General features: G+C 40.6%; 1 protein-coding gene across 1 annotated transcript; it reads right to left on the minus strand.

The window, feature by feature from the left end:
* Positions 1-2,191: 2,191 nt before the first annotated feature.
* tnfsf11 (TNF superfamily member 11) lies at positions 2,192-17,438 on the minus strand. Its single transcript, XM_079663849.1, has 4 exons — positions 17,108-17,438; positions 14,572-14,607; positions 9,067-9,193; positions 2,192-5,515 (listed from the first exon to the last, which is right to left on the minus strand). Exons 1-4 carry the CDS (start codon positions 17,297-17,299, stop codon positions 5,091-5,093), a joined length of 780 nt encoding a protein of 259 aa, XP_079519975.1. The 5' UTR covers positions 17,300-17,438; the 3' UTR covers positions 2,192-5,090.
* Positions 17,439-20,797: the final 3,359 nt, after the last annotated feature.

Raw genomic sequence — 20,797 nt, forward strand, 5'->3', positions numbered from 1 at the left:
GTATATCAGTATGTAGTGTCTCTACTTTAAAGAGTCCTCTCCTGCAGATGTTCAGGTGTATATCAGTATGTAGTGTCTCTACTTTAAAGAGTCCTCTCCTGCTGATGTTCAGGTGTATATCAGTATGTAGTGTCTCTACTTTAAAGAGTCCTCTCCTGCTGATGTTCAGGTGTATATCAGTATGTAGTGTCTCTACTTTAAAGAGTTCTCTCCTGCTGATGTTCAGGTGTATATCAGTATGTAGTGTCTCTACTTTAAAGAGTCCTCTCCTGCTGATGTTCAGGTGTATATCAGTATGTAGTGTCTCTACTTTAAAGAGTCCTCTCCTGCTGATGTTCAGGTGTATATCAGTATGTAGTGTCTCTACTTTAAAGAGTCCTCTCCTGCTGATGTTCAGGTGTATATCAGTATGTAGTGTCTCTACTTTAAAGAGTCCTCTCCTGCTGATGTTCAGGTGTATATCAGTATGTAGTGTCTCTACTTTAAAGAGTCCTCTCCTGCTGATGGTCAGGTGTATATCAGTGTGTAGTGTCTCTACTTTAAAGAGTCCTCTCCTGCTGATGTTCAGGTGTATATCAGTATGTAGTGTCTCTACTTTAAAGAGTCCTCTCCTGCTGATGTTCAGGTGTATATCAGTATGTAGTGTCTCTAATTTAAAGAGGAAACACTATAGGAAAGGGGAAACCCTCTTTAAGTTCATTCCTTGAGTGAAGGAATTTGACGGTATATAGATACCTTCCAACACTGATCAAAAACAAATCAGCTCCTCTTGCACCTCAGCCAAGTTTTTCTCCACAAAGCTCAGATTACAGCTCGTAACAATGATCTTCAGCTGTGTGAGGTCCCGGCTCAGACGTGTGAACGCCCAAACACAGACAATAGAGGAATTGTGTGGTCTTTAAACTCCTCTAACACGCGCTATGGGGCTTCATGGTAGACCCGCCACCACAATGATCAAAACGACTCACATGCATTACAGCAGAGTGAGGAAATGATCTGTGTGTTCCCAGGGTCAGGAAGGTTATCAATGAAATACCTTACCTGTGAAAAAATCAGTAATCCAAACGGGATACAACAAAGTAATGTAACCTGATAACTTTCTGAAAAACCTGCCTTTCATTTGACGTATTCAGCCTCCAACAAAAGCAGAAATCAAATCTGAGCTGACTGAAAATGCTCCGCTTTAGTTTAACACACACAGCTAAGCTCACACAGTATTTTATGAACATATAGGTTTAGCTAGTGACTTTAAAAGAAGAACAAATTAACCAAAGAAAGTGAAAACCATAAAGCAGATTCAGGCAGTTGGCGTACCCCAAAGTGTTATGATATAAATGTATAATACGGATTCCCAGCAAATAGAAACTGCCGGAGGAGAACTTGCATATGTTGGGCAATTTGCACAATTAGCATAGGTTGCGTTAATTAGCATTATAGCCTATGCAGACAATAGAAAAGCAGAGCTCTCAGAGACACACGCATTTCACTACATTCACACGCTCACACGCCACACCTTGTATTTCTCACGCAGAGATTTCTTTCCAGGGTACCGCCCACCAAGTTGCGCCGCAATTTCTAAACAAACTAGGCTTGTTTGAGACGCGTGCACAACCTCACACAAACATATCAGAAATGGATTCAGCATCCTCAAGATACCTCCAAAACCACTCTGAAATTGTCCAAATCGGATTAGCCATTTTTAGCTATTGTCTGCATGCTAATTGTACAAGTTAGCATCCGGCAGTTTCTATGTGCTGGGGACCATACATTTCCAACATAAAACTTTGGGGTACTCAACATTTCTGTTTTCAATATGCTGGCAGCTACAGGACAGCTAACAAAGAATACATTACATCTGATCCTTTCACAACAAACTAAATATGCTCGTTTTAGGTTTTTAGTAACACTGTAATCCAGCTACAACTGTAACTTGTATCCCGATTACTTTCTCCTGTTACCGTTAATCTCCCTAAAGCTAGTTATTCCCATCATGCAGTCTGTTTATTCTGCATGATGGCGTTCCAAAAGTCTGCTGTGAGTTAGCAGTGGGCGGCTTTTCTATACAATCTATCTCTGTGATGACATACTGGTGTTGAATTAAAGACTGTACAGATCATCATCATCACAAACACATCACACTCAGGGTGGCCCGTTCAGTCAAAACGGTATCGTCAAAACACAGGAAACGCTGTTACAAAAGTATTTTTTTTATTAAAACATACATTACATAAATAAAAAAAAAAACATTGAATGGAAATCAGATGAAGATTTTACAGGTATGCTACAATCTTGTAGAAGAAACATGATGTCCATATTGCTTTTGGCTAGGCAAGTGCACACAGAATTGTCAAAAAAAAAATCAAGATACATAAATATGGAATTTAAAATGAAGCCCCTGTGTTTTAATAACAAAAAGCGTGTCTACTATTTCCTCTAAGTGCTGCGTAATGGATGTCAAACAGACGAGAGGTCATTTTAACAATGACCCGTCTCTGTACTTCTATAGCTAATAAATAAATATTTAGTGCATATTCCCATTTACCTCGGTGAAGAGCCAAATGAAAAACAAAATTTAAGTTAAAAGATGAACCAAAGTCAATTTGGCTCCTCTAGTTTAAGAAGACAACAGTCTATTCATGTCATTGATGGTCAGACAGGCCAGCTATCTGCATCCCTTTTTCTTTTTTCAATCGTCATTAACATAACAAACACATGTCGTTTCCTCCTTAGTTCAAAATGACATTGTCGTGTAATTGCCTTCAATCAAGCAGGCCACTCTTTAGACCGAGAAGTGGAGAGAAAATCACTTTTTGGAGCAAAACAAATCTGTTCCTAAAAAACAGTGAATGTTCTATAGATGATTAAACTATGAAAGGTGGTCTCAGGGTGATATAACCAGTGGTGGAAAGTAACTAAGTACTTTCACTCAAGTACTGTTCTTAAGATTACTTCTGAGGTACTTGTACTTTACCTATTCTTCTAATATACTACATTTTGGAAGCCAATATTGTACTTTTTACTTGTAGATTTTGACACACAATAATTAGGAAAAGCTCTTAAAATAAGATGTTTCGGTGTTAAACCATCCAACATTACTTTTAGGTAACTAGCACGAGTGGGTTAACACAAAATGAATCGGCAGATTCTTAACTGTGAAGATTTACTGCTTCTGCTTTAAAGTTCTTCAATATTTAATGAGTTTTTTCTGCAACAAGTACTTGAAGCACATCTTCCTTATCATACTTAAATACTTTTGCTTGAGTACCATTGTAAATGCAGTACTTTAATTCAAATTGAGTATTTTTAGAGTAGTATTAAATACTTTTGCTTGAGTACCATTGTCAATGCAGTACTTTAATTCAAATTGAGTATTTTTAGAGTAGTATTAAATACTTTTGCTTGAGTACCGTTGTTGATGCAGTACTTTAATTCAAATTGAGTATTTTTAGAGTAGTATTAAATACTTTTGCTTAAGTACCATTGTTGATGCAGTACTTTAATTCAAATTGAGTATTTTTAGAGTAGTATTAAATACTTTTGCTTAAGTACCATTGTCAATGCAGTACTTTAATTCAAATAGAGTATTTTTAGAGTGCTATTAAATACTTTTGCTTAAGTACCATTGTCAATGCAGTACTTTAATTCAAATAGAGTATTTTTAGAGTGCTATTAAATACTTTTGCTTAAGTACCATTGTTGATGCAGTACTTTTACTTCAAATTGAGTATTTTTAGAGTAGTATTAAATACTTTTGCTTAAGTACCATTGTTGATGCAGTACTTTTACTTCAAATTGAGTATTTTTAGAGTAGTATTAAATACTTTTGCTTAAGTACCATTGTTGATGCAGTACTTTAATTCAAATTGAGTATTTTTAGAGTAGTATTAAATACTTTTGCTTAAGTACCATTGTTGATGCAGTACTTTAATTCAAATTGAGTATTTCTAGAGTAGTATTAAATACTTTTGCTTAAGTACCATTGTCAATGCAGTACTTTAATTCAAATCGAGTATTTTTAGAGTGCTATTAAATACTTTTGCTTGAGTACCATTGTTGATGCAGTACTTTTACTTCAAATTGAGTATTTTTAGAGTGCTATTAAATACTTTTGCTTAAGTACCATTGTCAATGCAGTACTTTAATTCAAATCGAGTATTTTTAGAGTAGTATTAAATACTTTTGCTTAAGTACCATTGTTGATGCAGTACTTTTGCCTCATATTGAGTATTTTTAGAGTAGTATTAAATACTTTTGCTTAAGTACCATTGTTGATGCAGTACTTTAATTCAAATTGAGTATTTTTAGAGTAGTATTAAATACTTTTGCTTAAGTACCATTGTCAATGCAGTACTTTAATTCAAATTGAGTATTTTTAGAGTAGTATTCAATACTTTTGCTTAAGTACCGTTGTTGATGCAGTACTTTTGCCTCATATTGAGTATTTTTAGAGTAGTATTAAATACTTTTGCTTGAGTACCGTTGTCGTTGCAGTACTTTTGAGTGGTATTAGTACCCCAGTAAAGACTCTGAATACTTTTTCCACCTCTGGATATATCCCCTGTTGTGATGGTTACTCCGATCAGAGACTAACTACTTCCTCGTTCACACGTACAGAACTCTTGAGGAAGACGTTTATGATCAGTGCCGTGTGCAAACCTGTTGTTTTGATTCTGTTCTAATCCGCTAAGTACAAGCAGATGCTCCGTGTTTCTACCGGACATTTTCTCCAACATTGATAAATCCTTCCTCACTTTGCGTCTCGCCAGCAAACCGACTTCCCAAGTTTCTCCCTTGTGGTTTGTTTAGTTAGTCCATAAACACATCAGTGCTTAAGTCGTAATCTGAGCTGAAATGTATTGAAATGTCACAATACTTAATTTAAAAAAAAGAGTCCAGTGCTATTTTAGATGAATTTAAGAGCTGTGTGTCGGGGACTGAACCATTTCCATGTCTTTTCTCATCGAGTGCTCCAAGGCTATTTGGTGAAGTACAAAAACAACAAGACACTTTTTATCAACACTTATAAATCACTAACAGTGGTTCTTTGGCAAATGTTCAGTAGCATGTCCGCTCCTCTCGTCTTTTAACTCTCAATTACCTAACTTTATCGCTCCGAAATACGTCCCTTCTCCCTCGGGGTCCAGCACCCAGGCGTTGGACACGGTCACGTACAAAGCGTCCCCGTCCTCCAGACGAACCCCTCTTCCTTGCTGGGCGCAGTACATGTTATAGCTGGTGATGTTCCAGCGCATGGTGCTGCCCGTCTTCATCAGAAGCGCTGACTTGCTGTTCTGTTTGATCTTCTCGTGGTACACGTACTGGATGAGCTGCCGGTTGCTGACGTCCACCTGGCTGCCGTCCTCCAGCTCAAGGTTGTAGTAACGGAAGCAGGTTTTGGCGTAGATGTAGTAGAAACCCGCCTCCTCCACCAGCAGCTTGCCCTTCTGGTAGCCCATCTTGTTGCGGTATCCGTGCAGCTCGTCCCAGTCGATGGTGACGGCTTTGGGCTCGCCTTCTAGACGGAGAGAAGAGCAAACTTTGGTTAATCTTCTCATGTGTAAGGTCTATCACTTATTCGTGAGGCTAACTAAGGGGACATTTTAATGGACAAGCTTTTTTTAAAGGTTTCCTATCATGCTATTTTTAGGCATATATTATGGGTCTCAGATATATAAAAAAAACATGTCTATATCGCACGCAAATCTGGACATGTTGAAAAGACATCAACAAGTGCATTTTGCATGATAGGTCCCCTTTAATAAGCGACATCCCCCCTTCAAACAGTCTTTTAATATTTTTCACACTTCTTTTTTTGCATTGCCCCCTGTATATGAACATTGCTAAACAAATGAAGATGTATTATTATTATTATTATTATTAATAAAATAAAGGGCTGTGTTACTAAGGTAAAATAACTAATACAAATGATGTGATGTTGCAATTGATGATACAGTGTGATTAAAGGGAATGATCATTATAATTGTGGTGTAAATATTTAAGAGGATCTGTTCCCAACAATACGTTTTTATTAAGTCTGGAGAATACGTTTTGTAGGCCGGGACTTCTCTGCAGCTCCACAATACAATATTTATATACATACATACATACATACATACATACATACATACATACATACATACATACATACATACATACATACATACATACATACATACATACATACATACATACATAACTTACACTAACTTTACTAAATATTGAGCTTACTGCAATTTGGATATTGCATTCACATTACAATTTCGATGACATGTTTAATTAACTGTGCAGCCCTAATGAAGCTCAGCGCAAGTTCAACCAGGAAAACCGTCTTTACTCATTAATTTACTATTTCCATGTTACTGCTCTCTCTCCTCTCAATAAGTGATCACTCTCCAGCTTAACCAATCACTTCACTCTATTCTCACAAGCCTATCATAGCGCTCCGCTAACCTTTTTTAAATCTGCCCTACCCTCTGACAGCCGTCATTTCAGGTGACTCGACGCAATCCTCCTCTACCCTTTTTCACCTCCTGTCCCTCTGAATCCAGGGTCAAGCTAAGCCACTCCCCTTCAGACCGAACTCAACCATCCATTCACCACCACCAGGGTCAAGCTAAGCCCCTCCCCTTGAGACCGAACCAAACTATCCATTCGCCACCACCAGGGTCAAGCTAAGCCACTCCCCTTCAGACCGAACCCAACCATCCATTCACCACCACCAGGGTCAAGCTAAGCCCCTCCCCTTCAGACCGAAACCCAACTATCCATTCACCACCACCAGGGTCAAGCTAAGCCCCTCCCCTTCAGACCGACCCCAACCATCCATTCACCACCACCAGGGTCAAGCTAAGCCCCTCCCCTTCAGACCGAACCCAACCATCCATTCACCACCACCAGTGTCTAGACCCCGGGGGGTTTCATCGGATCGGTTCTCCCCTCCTGAATGATACTCCTGCACAACGGGGCCTAATCGCCAAAACTCCATTACATTAATTTGTGTATTCCTGGCAATAAATATGTATTCTTACATCAAAACCGTCTCTCCTGATTGAACTGGTGTTGTTTCCATATCTCTAGTGTCTTTGTTAACTTCTCCAGTCCTTTTTATTCCCCCTTTTTGCAGCCAATTACAATAAGGGTTCTTTTCTTTAATGCACCACGTGATTAATCCACTACTTTAGCAGCAACTAAAAATAAGGTGTGGTGAAAGTGGAACGTTGTGTATTTCATGAGGCAACACAATGCATAACAAACAAGCTGGATTAAGAAGGTTGGCTTAGATATTTCAAATTACACAGCCTAAATATTACTATATTGATCACTTTTGTACAGTTATTTAATATATGTTATCATTTTGAACACCCTTCATCATGTTTAGATGTAAAAGGAATGTGGATGGGGAGGAGTAGAGTAGGCATTTTACACAACTGATGAAAAACTCTATTGGTATCTGTATAACCTTTTAGTACACTAATATTGGCACTAGTTTAGTCATTTTTTTTTAAATGAAACCCAGCTCTCTATCACAAGCTTCCTAAATATAAAGGGGTTACATGGTCTATTAAACTGTTACTATAAGTAATACAATAAAGTATAAAAGTGCATACATGGAACAATGTGTTTGTAATAATGCAGTTTAGAGTAGGAAGTATCACATATTCTAACTAGCGGACATTATATCGTCCTTTAGTTGAACTTTTTTGTCATTGTTAAGTTAGATATTTCGACTTTATACTTATAATAATATTTATATTAATTTAAATCTACTTTTAAACAAGTAATATGTCAGCAAAATCAGAGTTCCCGTTAGAATAGTTTTTTAACGGTCAACATGTCCGTTAAAGTTGAAATCTTCCGGACAAAATTAGAAAAGTGCCGGTCAAAGGTCTTCTTTGTTATTTATTGAGCTTTAAAACAAATCGATATGATTCAATATTAAACAAACTAATTATAGTAGATTAACTAAGATTAACTTAAGGGCTGGTTTATCTAAAGCCAGTTGAGTAGCACTTGAAATGTTTTAGCTCTATGAAACCTGATGGACTTATATGATTCTGTTTTCTTCAAGTTTGTATCTTGTTGGTCGAACGCACTTATTGTAAATCGCTTTGGATTAAAGCGTCAGCTAAATGCAATGTAACTACATTATTCAAAAGTGTACAGTAACTTACAATAACACGGGAATAATAAACGCAGCGCTCTCCCTCTCCTGACAGCCCGCCAGTCTCAGAGAGCTCGCGGATCCAGAGTGACCCGACAGTAAAACTAAACATATCTATAACTAGTTACGGTAGTTTGAGAGGTAATTAAAATAGCTACGTGTGATATTCTAACCTGAAGTGTGTTTTGTCCGCTCACCGCTGCATGTGATTATGCAGAGCTGCGTGTCGACTCGTCAGCAGCAGCTGATCTCTCTCGTCAGATTAGACTTCACTCGCGTTTATGTCCATATCGATCAGATAAAGCTAGTTCTATCTATGATATGACTACCTGCTTATTAAAAGACACCTAAACAATAAGTGTCGCTATGCAACCGGGTGAGGCCGCAAAGTATAGCGCAGCATTATGCATTTGTTTACATTCCCGCCGGAACCCCCAGGCATTACCAACAGATCAACGCACAATCAACCCAGACAGGAGATCTCTTTCTCCTCATTAAGTGTTAGACATTAGAATTGACTCTTCTTGTCTGTCACATACTCTTCTTGTCTGTCACATAAGTGGCGCTACTAAGGGGAAACGATTTGGACCGGACATTTTGACCGGAGAGATTTAGATTTGCCGTTCTTCCGCATATTTTACCGGTCATAGTCCGGTAATTACCGGCTAACGGGAACTCTGGTCAGCAAAATATAGATAGAAGCTTCAACTGGCAGTTAATAGTTGTAAACATTTAGAAATAACTAACCTCTGCAAAACTAATGTGTGTGATTCAATCGTTTTCATTTAGAGAGGCGTGACTCCACTTCTGTTTTAACAAAGCTAACCCCAAACAGAAATGGCTAAATTGCGATTGACAGGTAAGTGTTTCTAGTGCCTTAATTACAGGATGTTAATTGGACTCACTCTTGGATAACTCCTGGTGTGCTTGGATTGGTAGATGCGCTGATGGCAGACTCTCCTTTGGATTTTTGCAGCGTCCTTTTTTCCTCGTGTCTCTCAGAGCGTCCAGCACCGGCTCCGTCTGCACTTCCTGCAGAAAACATAGAAAGAAAACAACCTAATTTAACAAACACTGATCGACACATGGAGGCCAAAAAACATCACTAGAGCCTTTCTGTGTGTGAGGACACACACACACACACACACACACACACACACACACACACACACACACACACACACACACACACACACACACACACACACACACACACACACACACACACACACACACACACACACACACACACACACACACACACACACACACACACACACACACACACACACACACACACACACACACACCAGTAATTATCCCTCCACAGACTTTTTCTCGGAGCAACGATATGGTGTGTGAAATGTTTCACCACAGCTCTGTTCGGCTGTCTCTTTTAAAGATCATCTATTATGCAAAATCCACTTCTTCATGTCTCTTCTACATCAACATGTGTCCCCTCTTCTTCATGTCTCTTCTACATCAACATGTGTCCCCTCTTCTTCATGTCTCTTCTACATCAACATGTGTCCCCTGTTCTTCATGTCTCTTCTACATCAACATGTGTCCCCTCTTCTTCATGTCTCTTCTAAATCAACATGTGTCCCCTGTTCTTCACGTCTCTTCTTCATCAACATGTGTCCCCTCTTCTTCGTGTCTCTTCTACATCAACATGTGTCCCCTCTTCTTCATGTCTCTTCTACATCAACATGTGTCCCCTGTTCTTCATGTCTCTTCTACATCAACATGTGTCCCCTCTTCTTCATGTCTCCTCTACATCAACATGTGTCCCCTCTTCTTCATGTCTCTTCTACATCAACATGTGTCCCCTCTTCTCCGTGTCTCTTCTACATCAACATGTGTCCCCTCTTCTCCATGTCTCCTCTACATCAACATGTGTCCCCTCTTCTCCATGTCTCTTCTACATCAACATGTGTCCCCTCTTCTCCATGTCTCTTCTACATCAACATGTGTCCCCTCTTCTCCATGTCTCTTCTAGATCAACATGTGTCCCCTCTTCTCCATGTCTCTTCTACATCAACATGTGTCCCCTCTTCTTCATGTCTCTTCTACATCAACATGTGTCCCCTCTTCTTCATGTCTCTTCTACATCAACATGTGTCCCCTCTTCTTCATGTCTCTTCTACATCAACATGTGTCCCCTGTTCTTCATGTCTCTTCTACATCAACATGTGTCCCCTCTTCTTCATGTCTCTTCTACATCAACATGTGTCCCCTGTTCTTCACGTCTCTTCTACATCAACATGTGTCCCCTCTTCTTCATGTCTCTTCTACATCAACATGTGTCCCCTGTTCTTCACGTCTCTTCTACATCAACAGGTGTCCCCTCTTCTTCATGTCTCTTCTACATCAACATGTGTCCCCTCTTCTTCATGTCTCTTCTACATCAACATGTGTCCCCTCTTCTCCATGTCTCTTCTACACCAACATGTGTCCCCTCTTCTCCATGTCTCTTCTACATCAACATGTGTCCCCTCTTCTCCATGTCTCTTCTACATCAACATGTGTCCCCTCTTCTCCATGTCTCTTCTACATCAACATGTGTCCCCTCTGTGGAAAGAGACTCTGAAAGTTTCAGGAACAAAGATTCTCTCTCTTTTTGATCCATTTCTATAAAAACCTGTCTGAAAATGAGCTGATCAGATTTTGGCCACTTTATGATGTCATAACGATGTTTTGTCTTGTGTAACCATTAGCCAATCACCAACCAAGGTAACCCCCCCCCCCCCCCCCTATCACCTGAATCTCCTCCTAGAGCACCTTTGAGTTCTTTTTAACCAAATCTCTCTCAGAGGGGCGTGGGGAGGGGCTCCTTATTTTCATCTAAAGTAACAGACAGAGAATCAGCACTTTGGAAACAGGGCTGAAACAGAGGGGATTATGGGTAATGCTGCAATGATCTGTTTGGTGTTTCAGCCAATCAGAGACAGGCTCTGTATATATCTGAGACCTGTGATATATTGATGAGAAACAGTATGATAGGGGACCTTTAATGCAGGTCAGAGTTGTATTCGTCCTCTTTGGCTCACTTCTTATTCCAGCCCTGGTTGCTCTCGGCCTCCTGGTGAGTGTAACCTTTCAGATAGATTGCATTTCTCACAAATTTGGCACCGGATTGCGTTCAGCCGCCACACAGTGTCTGAGCCGGGCTGTCATCCTCAGGCAAGACGGAGCATACACACTCGGGGAAAACATGGTTTCCAAGCACGTAAACAGTTCCTGCACTAAGAGATTAAAATACCAGCCGCCGCTATCTACCATCGAACCCTCAAACAACACATCTACGTTTGGCTTTCACACAACAATGAAGAGATTAGTACATCTTCATTCAAGTGTGCATGTTTCTGCAACATATACAAACGAATGTGGTTCATTGCAGTCAAGGGAAATCATTATTTACAGCCCACTGGTGAAGCTTTCATTATATCCTGAAGGTGTTTTTACTTGTTTTACGGTCTCTCTGTAATTAACCATGATCTCCTTGCACCGTCATGTCACCCTAACTCTCAGCCAACACTTATAACAACACACAGACAGGGAAACTGAAAGTGTTGATTATGATGGAGCCACACCACTTTTAAAGAAAACCCACACAGCGCCTCGGAGCACAAACACTTCTGAATTAGCACGGTTTTGCAATAGTGCACCTGTGCTAATATTACAGTGAAGTATTTATTCACAAAACCTCAAAAGAATCCAGACACATTTGCACGTCTCAGACTAAGATTAGCACTCTCCTTTCTTTCCACAAACAATTTCCTGCACAAACATGTGTATAGCGCAGTGTCTTGGAGTGAGACGAGAGTAAACACGGTGATTGAGAAGGACCCGACGTTGTGGGATCTATCTTGATTTGTGGCGAGACCGCGCCATACCTCTTTCACCAGCGAGAAGAGATTATTTAGACGAAGGAGCTGCAGCTTGGCAACGCTCTGATCTGCAGTCTGATCTAGAATTAAACAGCGGCACGGTGACAACCACCGAGCTGCACGGAGAGAAAGGACTGCCGTGACAGAGTGTTGTTCTACTGAAGAAGTTTCATTCACTGCTTCCTCAACGCAGACATTTTGTTCAAACATCAAAACGTTTTGCTCAATTAGGAATCAATGGCTATTACTCTAACATTACTACTTTGGAGCGACCTCCCTGAGGAGATCAGATCTTTTAAAAACTCACTTTTTTAGAATTGCTTTTATTCGTCTTATTTTGTTTTATTCTATGTTTCTATTTTCTATGTGTGTCACCAGTGTTCTTCTGTTTAGACGCCATTTCATTCACTTGCTCTCTGTGGCTTAGGGTTTGTTTGTGAGAGCAAAACAAGAAGTGTATTTATATTATTACTTCCATAATTCCAGTGGATCGTAAAGGCTTTACTCTCGAAGCCGTGGTTCAATCCCACCTCGACACAGCCACACAAATTGCAGTTTTCCAGCGAACGGCATTTACTCCAGGATCTGCCCTCTCTACTTCCCCATGCTGGAATACCACAGTGCATGCAGGCCTGTGATCTGCACTCAGATCAGTCAACATTTCCATTGTGCTGAGTGAGGAGCGCTCCTCTAAAACAAAAGCTCCCCTCACACAACGCTCAGGCCACCGGAGCAGATCTGTGTCCAGATCTCCGGCTTCTTGTGATACAGATCCGAGTGTGTGATTCATGATGTTCTCACACACTGACCACAGATCAGGTCCTGTCTCATATCAAAGCGCTGACAGCTGTCCACGGAGGACGGCTCGCTCACAAATCCCCTGACCTGTGAGCGGAGGAGATTAAAACAACACGTTACATGTCACCCTGACACCTCGTAAAGCCGCGGCCGAGGGGCTAAAGACACAATGAGACAGAACGAGAGCCTCAGTCCAACGCAGGCTGGGTGGTTTGTGCAAGAAGTCCACCGGGGGATACCCGGGGCAAACACAAACACATCATTTCAAAGGAAATTGAAGCGTTATGGGAAACCAAACACTAGTGGAGCAAAGCAGTCCTTTTATTCCGTGTTGTTTTACTTCCTGGTTCCTACGGTGTTGCCAAGAAGTTTGCCAAAGAAAGACTTGGTGGGGACTTCCAAAAAAAGGGATAAGAAAGAAAATACATGACTTCAACAATTAAGAATTTATATTTTATAACTCCCTCATGCCACTGCGATCTTTTGGAGGAGTTCTCTGCGACCGCCGACGCCAGAGAGTGACTCATTAATAGTTGATGCAGTAAACTACTCTGCGCTCAGTGACAGGAAGAGAGCAGCTCCTTTAGGAAAAAGCTTCTTGACCCCATATCAAAATATCAAAAGGTGTTTTTGCTGCTGCGGCCTGTGTGACCAGCTGTGGGTTGGTGCTCTGCAGGAGCTGTGGTGTGGAAGGAAAACACAACCATGGGAAAATCTGGATTTCTGTCAGAGCAATGTTGCAGATGATAGTCTGTTTTGTTTTGCTACTTTAAGGCGAGGAACCGGGTAAATATTGTTTGATTCAACGGTACATGTTGGAGTTATTAAGCTCCTCAATATGTCTTCTTACAGAAAAGTGGAGATCAATCATGCAAAACACACATAAGGGTGTTTTTGTTTCTAATGTTGTCTACCTGGGTCTGCAGGCGTGTCATAAATCCATCAGAAGTTAGCTTTAGATAACGCCTCAGTCGCATATTTCATCATTCAAACTTATCTTAACATCTACTTTCTAAAGGTTTATACAGAGGGGGTAGTTCATACATCGTTCATTGTCAACAATTTTTTTTTTTTTTTTTTTTTTTTTTTTTTTTAAATGGCTGTTGACAGTACTCTCCCCAGTAATAAAAACAGATATCTCAAACCTCACTGTACAAACGTTGACTCTAATATGTCAAGCAATGTTCTCAAAAAGCCTGCAAACTTGCACATGTTTAATAAGATTGTTCCTTATTTGCATATTCAAACAAACAAATAAGAAGAATAAAAAGTATCAATGTGAGTGATCAACAAGGGAATGCACATTGCACCACGTTCACCTGGGGTGTCTTTTTCTTTTTAAACATAACTCTTTTTGCACACACTGTACTTCCTCCTCGACAGCAGGAAATACCTGCTATGCTTCAAAAGAGGCTTAAATCTAGTAACTGTTAGCCCTCGGAGATATTATTTTTGGCAGCTCTGTTACACCACAGCTTCCTTTTGGTCACGAGCCAAACACAATCAGCCCATCAATGAAAGTCTGTTTTCAATGAGATCTGAGTGCCGATAATTGATAGATCATTTTACAGAGAAGAAGTGTTGATGTGGAAATTCAGCTTCAGGGGTTATCAGGCAGGAATAAAACCTGTTCAAATGCAATCTGTGTGTGAGAGGACGGTGCGTGCGTGTGCGTGTGTGCGTGTGCGTGTGCATGTGGGGTTAACCAGGGGTCAAACTCACCTGTATGGGTCGGTGAGGAGCCGTGGACAGATCTACCTGCAGACAGAAACACAGAAACGCAGGTTAGAGGGGTCAGTGTACACTGAAATGCAAACTTATGCGATTTGAGCTCAATTTGTCATGAGGATGTCTCCCTAACAGGTGTGGGCGGGAGGAATATTTCTGTAAACCTTACAGGAAGACAAGTTGTGGGGGTGCGAGGTGACGTTATTTTCCACAAGTCAATCTGCAGCATGAGAAACTCGAAGCGATTTGCGGCATTTGATTCTTATTTCCAGGACTGTCATGTCAGAGTAATTTAAGAAACGGATTACACGCATGCACAGAAACACCAACACAGAGCTCGTGATGGATGATTAAAAAAAAGCTCCCGTCAGCACATTCTTCTGCGGACACTCCGCTGAGCATCTCCAGGAAGTCGTACAGGTGTTGAGGGATGAAGTAGTACAGTGCCAAACTCCAGTAAACACACACACACACACACAAACACACACACACACACACACACACACAGACACACTGACTCATGCTAAAAGTGCTACCATATGACTTTGATTTTAGTAAAAAAAAATGCTGCGCGGTTATCCAAGAGTCCGTTCTTACTCTGACCAACCAAAGACGGATCCCACTCATCTCCTCTTGCACTAATCTTATTGTTTTTAAAATGTGTTTAAATATATTTATGTTGCATTGTTGGAGGAGCCTGGGACTTGTCATAACTACACTGTAGCTACTGTGCATATGACAATAAAGCCTTTCAATAACATAACCAGATAAATCCATGCAAGTGTTAAAACACAAAATACAGCCGTAGAATTAAACAACGTGTTTTTCTCTCAAGGTTTTCACTCGTCCTCTTTTAAAATGTGATTTCCCTCCGGCTCACACTCGGTACATATCTATCTACTACCACACACATCAGTTTATGCCAAAGAAATGTAAAGCACAAACACAGATAGAGAGATGCTCCCCAGGTGAACTCTGCATCCTGACAGAGCGGAGATGTGGTCTGCCCTCCTGGCTTGTTGAAACACGACAATTATTCAACTCCAAAACCGCCAAAAAGTATTAAAAAAACAATCACGGCTGAAACTAAATGTTATTTTTACAAGATCTCAGACACGCAGCCCTGCAAGAGGCATGACACAAAGCAAGACGTTTTCCGACAGTATCTTTCACCGCGTGATGAAACCCAGACTCCTCCAGAACAGCTTTGCTTACGCTCAGAGGTTTACAATTTATGACACATATAAATTACAGATATAAGCCGTGTAAACATGCACAAGAGAAACTGCAGCCCTCAAGTGATCTGTATTTGGCAAGGCATCTTTGCACAGCAGACGGAGATGCTATCACCACGCTGCAGCTAGGAAATATCTCTGTGAAATAACTAATGCGTGGAAAATGTAAAGAGTGTCTTTTAGAGATGTTATCTGGAAGTCTGGGTGTTTTTACAGCAGCGTTTAAGTGCCTGCTGCCTTCAAAGAGACACCAAGAGTGCAGGAAATCTTGGCGCACAAAACTGCAGAACTGGCTCGATTTTTTTCTCCACTTGTTATTACACATACTTCCAGAGGAGGGAAGTAACTAAGTACTCAAATACTGTACTTAAGGACAATTTGATAGACTTGTACTTTACTTGAGTATTTCCATGTTATGCTACTTTGGACTTTTCCTCCACTACATGTATTTAATCCCTTTAGTTACTTCACAGATGTGGATGAATGATGTGAAATATAATCAAGTGTTAAATCAGACTTTAGTTCCACCTGGATTAAATCCACAAGCTACCCTGCAGTATACAAAGTCATTCAAACTAGCTGCACCTTTACCAGCTTTGAGAACACTTTCATGATCAATCATTATAAAACATATCATATATATTATTCTGAAATGGACCAATCAAACAATGACTACTTTTACTGTCGCTACTTTAACTATATTTTGATGAGAATACTTTTCTACTTTTACTTGAGGAACATTTTGAATAGAGGACTTTTGCTGTGACAGAGTATTCCTAAACTCTGGTACTTCTACTTTTACTCAAGAACAAGATCTGAGTACTTCTACTTTTACTCAAGAACAAGATCTGAGTACTTCTACTTTTACTCAAGAACAAGATCTGAGTAGGCCTACTTCTACTTTTACTCAAGAACAAGATCTGAGTACTTCTACTTTTACTAAAGTACAAAATCTGAGTACTTCTACTTTTACTGAAGTACAAGACCTGAGTACTTCTACTTTTACTCAAGTACTTCTACTTTTACTCAAGTACAAGATCTGAGTTCTTCTACTTTTAATCAGGTAGGTACTTCACCTCTGCATACTTCTAAGAGCTCACACCGCCTACTTTACACAGAGCAGGAAAACTTATCTGGCACTTTATGGCGTTATAAAGTTGCGCAAAAGCGTCTCGGACAGAGAAGTGTTGACAGTGTGTGCAGATAAATATTTACGCGTCAAACCAAAGTGTGTGTTTGAGTTGAAAGTGTTGTGGAAATGAACCTCCCGAGCACACGAGTCATGTTGAGCCTACCTCCTGCAGATATCCCGTCAGGTGTAATAGGATCGCCACGCTGGAGGCCACTTGAAGCAATCCCATAACAGCGAGGGTCCCGAAGAGCAGCGGCCGGTAAGTGGGCTCGGATCCCGGGTGGAAGCGGTGCTGCCCGGCCTCCATGTCGCTCCGCAGGTAGCCTCCTCGGTACTCGCTGTGCGTAGCTGCCATGATCCCAGACTCAATGCGAGAAAAAGAGAGAGAGAGCAGGGAGTATAACGAGCGGTGGGTGGGCTGAGAGCGCGTTTCTCTGCAGCCAATCAGAGGCAGGCTCGCGGATCAGACTGGACCGGTTTCGGATGAGCGCATGCACAGGTGGAGAGAACCTTTATGGCTCCACGCGGGGCAGAACGGGCAGAACAGAACATAAACTCATTGACACGTGATCCACCCCTTTGTGCGCGAACACACCCCCCCCCCCCCCCCCGTGCGCGTCCACACACCCCCGGTGACACACTTCTGCACAGACTGGAATGCAAAATAACTGATGAGCCAAACATGTAGCCTACTTACCAATCGGTGACCATTTTACAGCCTGTAAAGTCCAAATTATTATATATTATATTATATATCTAGTGTCTTCATTTCTCTTATGTACATTGCCTGGTTTCTTTATGTTGCTGCAAACATTTCCCAAATTGGGATCAATAAAGTACTTATCTTTAGATCTATCTATCTATAGGCTATTAGAATTAATTAAAAACTCAAATTACTGTCATGTTAATTTTGGATTAATGACAAAACTCAGACTGGAATGCAAAATAACTGATGAGCCAAAATTAACTCAATACCAATCGGTCATCAGTTTACAGACTATAGAGAGAAAAAACAATGGGATTGAGGTCCAAATGAATATATTTTAGAATTACACTCTAACTTTAATTAACTCGTGTTAGTGTTGGGTTAATGACAAAACTCAGACCCACCTCTTCTGCCCGTACACACCCCCGCTGCTTCACACACTGGAATGCAAAATAACTGATGTGCAAGAAATTAACTTTCGTTTCATTTCATTTATTCACAAGTTAAATGAAAATACAGATACAATCATGAGACGTGGTGGAGACATATGGAATAGGACACCCCAATAAGCTATAGGAAGCTTGAGAATAGGGGCATCAATTCAATCAAATAATTCACCAATCTTTATTAATGTGATGCTAAAATATGTTGTTTGACAGCAGCCTGAGATTAAACAAATTCCTCTCGGCTGTTTGTAAAGAGTTATCCATGCATGATGTCAACATCCTATCAAAATGTTTTCTAAACTGGAACTTGCTTAAAAGTCCCTGGCAGGCGTTCAGCTTTGCACTCCTTCCCTCATTCCGTTGGAGATAGATTACATCTTTAAAGCTTATTTGTTGGTTTTAAGATTCCTGGAAGGTAATCTAATACCTCACACTGCTAGTAGCTGCTATGAAGTCATTTTAAGTCACGCATGTTTAATTGTTGAACATTTATCAGCCCTTTTCATGCCTCAATACGCTGTGCTGACCTTAAATGTAGTGCGGTTTTTATTCCACGCCGAATTTAGGTAGTTTTAAGTTAAATGTGTGCCTTTCAATCTTATCATCTAACTCTTAGCAAGAAAGACAGTAAGCCTGTTTGCCAAAATGTTGAAATAATCCTTCAATATCTCCCACATCCTTTAAAGGAGTAATGTGTAATGCACCATGGAAATAGGGGGCAGCATTTCATCTCTACTCATACCGGATCATACCGTTTTTTAAAAGCAGCCTACTAACTAACAGCAGAGCAAGAATACACAAAAGTAGAGCAAACTCCTGAAACTTGGATAGTCTGACAGTCAATAAGAAAGCTACCTTATAATCTTCCCTTCTTGCGTCTAGTGGACATTTAAAGTGAACCTATCATGCTATATTGGAAACATATATTGTAGGGCCATACCTATACAAAACGTGTCTGAGGATTTTTGCTTAAAATCCCAAACAGATCACCCATTGTAGCCATGACTCATACTGCTCAAACCCCTCTTTTGCAGCGCTGTTAGAGAAACAAGGATTTTGGGTCCTTAGCTTAAAAAAAAAAAAAAGAGGAGGCGGAGCTAATGCCTGATCAGAATTCTACCGGAGATAAAGTAAAATTCGGCTTTGATAAAATGCCATCCTGTTCTAAACCACCTCAAAGATTATTTCTGAAACAGTATAGAGCTCAAACGCTTTTTCTCTTGCAGGTTTATCACAAGGTGAGTTCCTTTTTTTATTTCCTGCTTTTTAAACACATGTGCTCTCCAGGGGCCTCATGTATAACGCCGTGCGTAGGATTGACGTGGGAAGGTTGTAGAAATCCGAAAGATAGGTCCATACATTTTCCGCCACTTTCCGATTCACCAAACATTGCCTACCGGCGAGGAAAGTGCGTACGGCACTTCCTTGGCCGGTTTCCCTTTATAAATCACAACCGACTCGAAATGCGGTGCAGCTTTTGCGGGCTTCACGTAACGCCCATATTTGCCAATAAATAGTCAAAGAAACGCCCTTTCATTCATTCATTTTCGACTGACTGCATGGAGAAGATCGCAGGAAATGACGACAGAGCAGCTAAAAAGATTTTGGTTATTTTGGGGAGGTCGAGATAAATCATATTGTTTGGTGGATGCAGTTTGAAACAGAGTAGCAGCATGGAGGTCGAATCGTCACCAAAATAAATAAATAAGTGGTCCGAAAAAGGTTAATGACAAAAAAAATACACATAGCCTTCCTCAGGCAGTGTGTTTGTACCGGGGACAGGAGACCCCCCCTTGATGAGAAACTGTAAGAAATGATCGGGGAATCCCTCCGGAGGGGAGTCATGCCGACTGGATCTGAATTATGTTTTTGCATTTGGTGGTTTGTGTCCCAGCTGTTGATCAGCTGTGCGCAGCGTCTCCACTGCAGCCTGTGCATCTCAACCCCCCCCCCCCCCCCCCCCTCCTCCGCAGCAACTCTGCTCGTATCTAAAACCTATAGAAATGCAAAACGGCGTCAGTTTGGACGTAATTCTGTCCTCCTGCTTACCGCATCATTTATGAGAAAACATTTCGTAACATTAACACAACATATTCGAGGTGGTTTTAAATAACATATCCGTATTTATTTATTTCTCCAAGTTATGTTTTTGTGTGCACTGAGGAGCCTGAAACAGGCGTTTGTTAAATCTTTTTAAGATTGGCTTTAATCAATGTTTGAAAATGAATTCTTCATTATGATAAATGAGAGGTAACATTTTATTGATGGTATTATTTCCACATATTTCTCTCCATTCTTCCTTCTGCCAACGGTGTCGCAGTTTCTCGTCTCTCCCGTTTTTGTGCTTTGTGCGTACGCATGGGTTAGAGTTTGCTTGGAGGACCGCACGTTTTCCCGTCAAGTTAGTATTTTATAAATCGCAAACATTGCGTAGAAACTGCCGTACGCCATTTTTTTAGCGTATATCCTTTTATAAATGAGGCCCCAGTACAGGTTAGCTCTGAGTGTTAGCGAGGCTTGCTAATGTAAACAAAGACGAGATTACGTCCAAAACACGTCAGGCATTGTTTTTGATAGCAACTTTCTGTGGGTCCGCTGCCGATTTGACGTCAGATCGGCAGCAAATCTGTATCCGCTCGTTGTACACCCGTTTTTAAAAGATTTGGGTACGGAGGAAAAGAGACAGGGTTTTATTTTTCTG

This window comes from Notothenia rossii (genome assembly GCF_949606895.1).
Source record: "Notothenia rossii genome assembly, chromosome: 2".
Taxonomy (NCBI): Eukaryota; Metazoa; Chordata; class Actinopteri; order Perciformes; family Nototheniidae; genus Notothenia; species Notothenia rossii.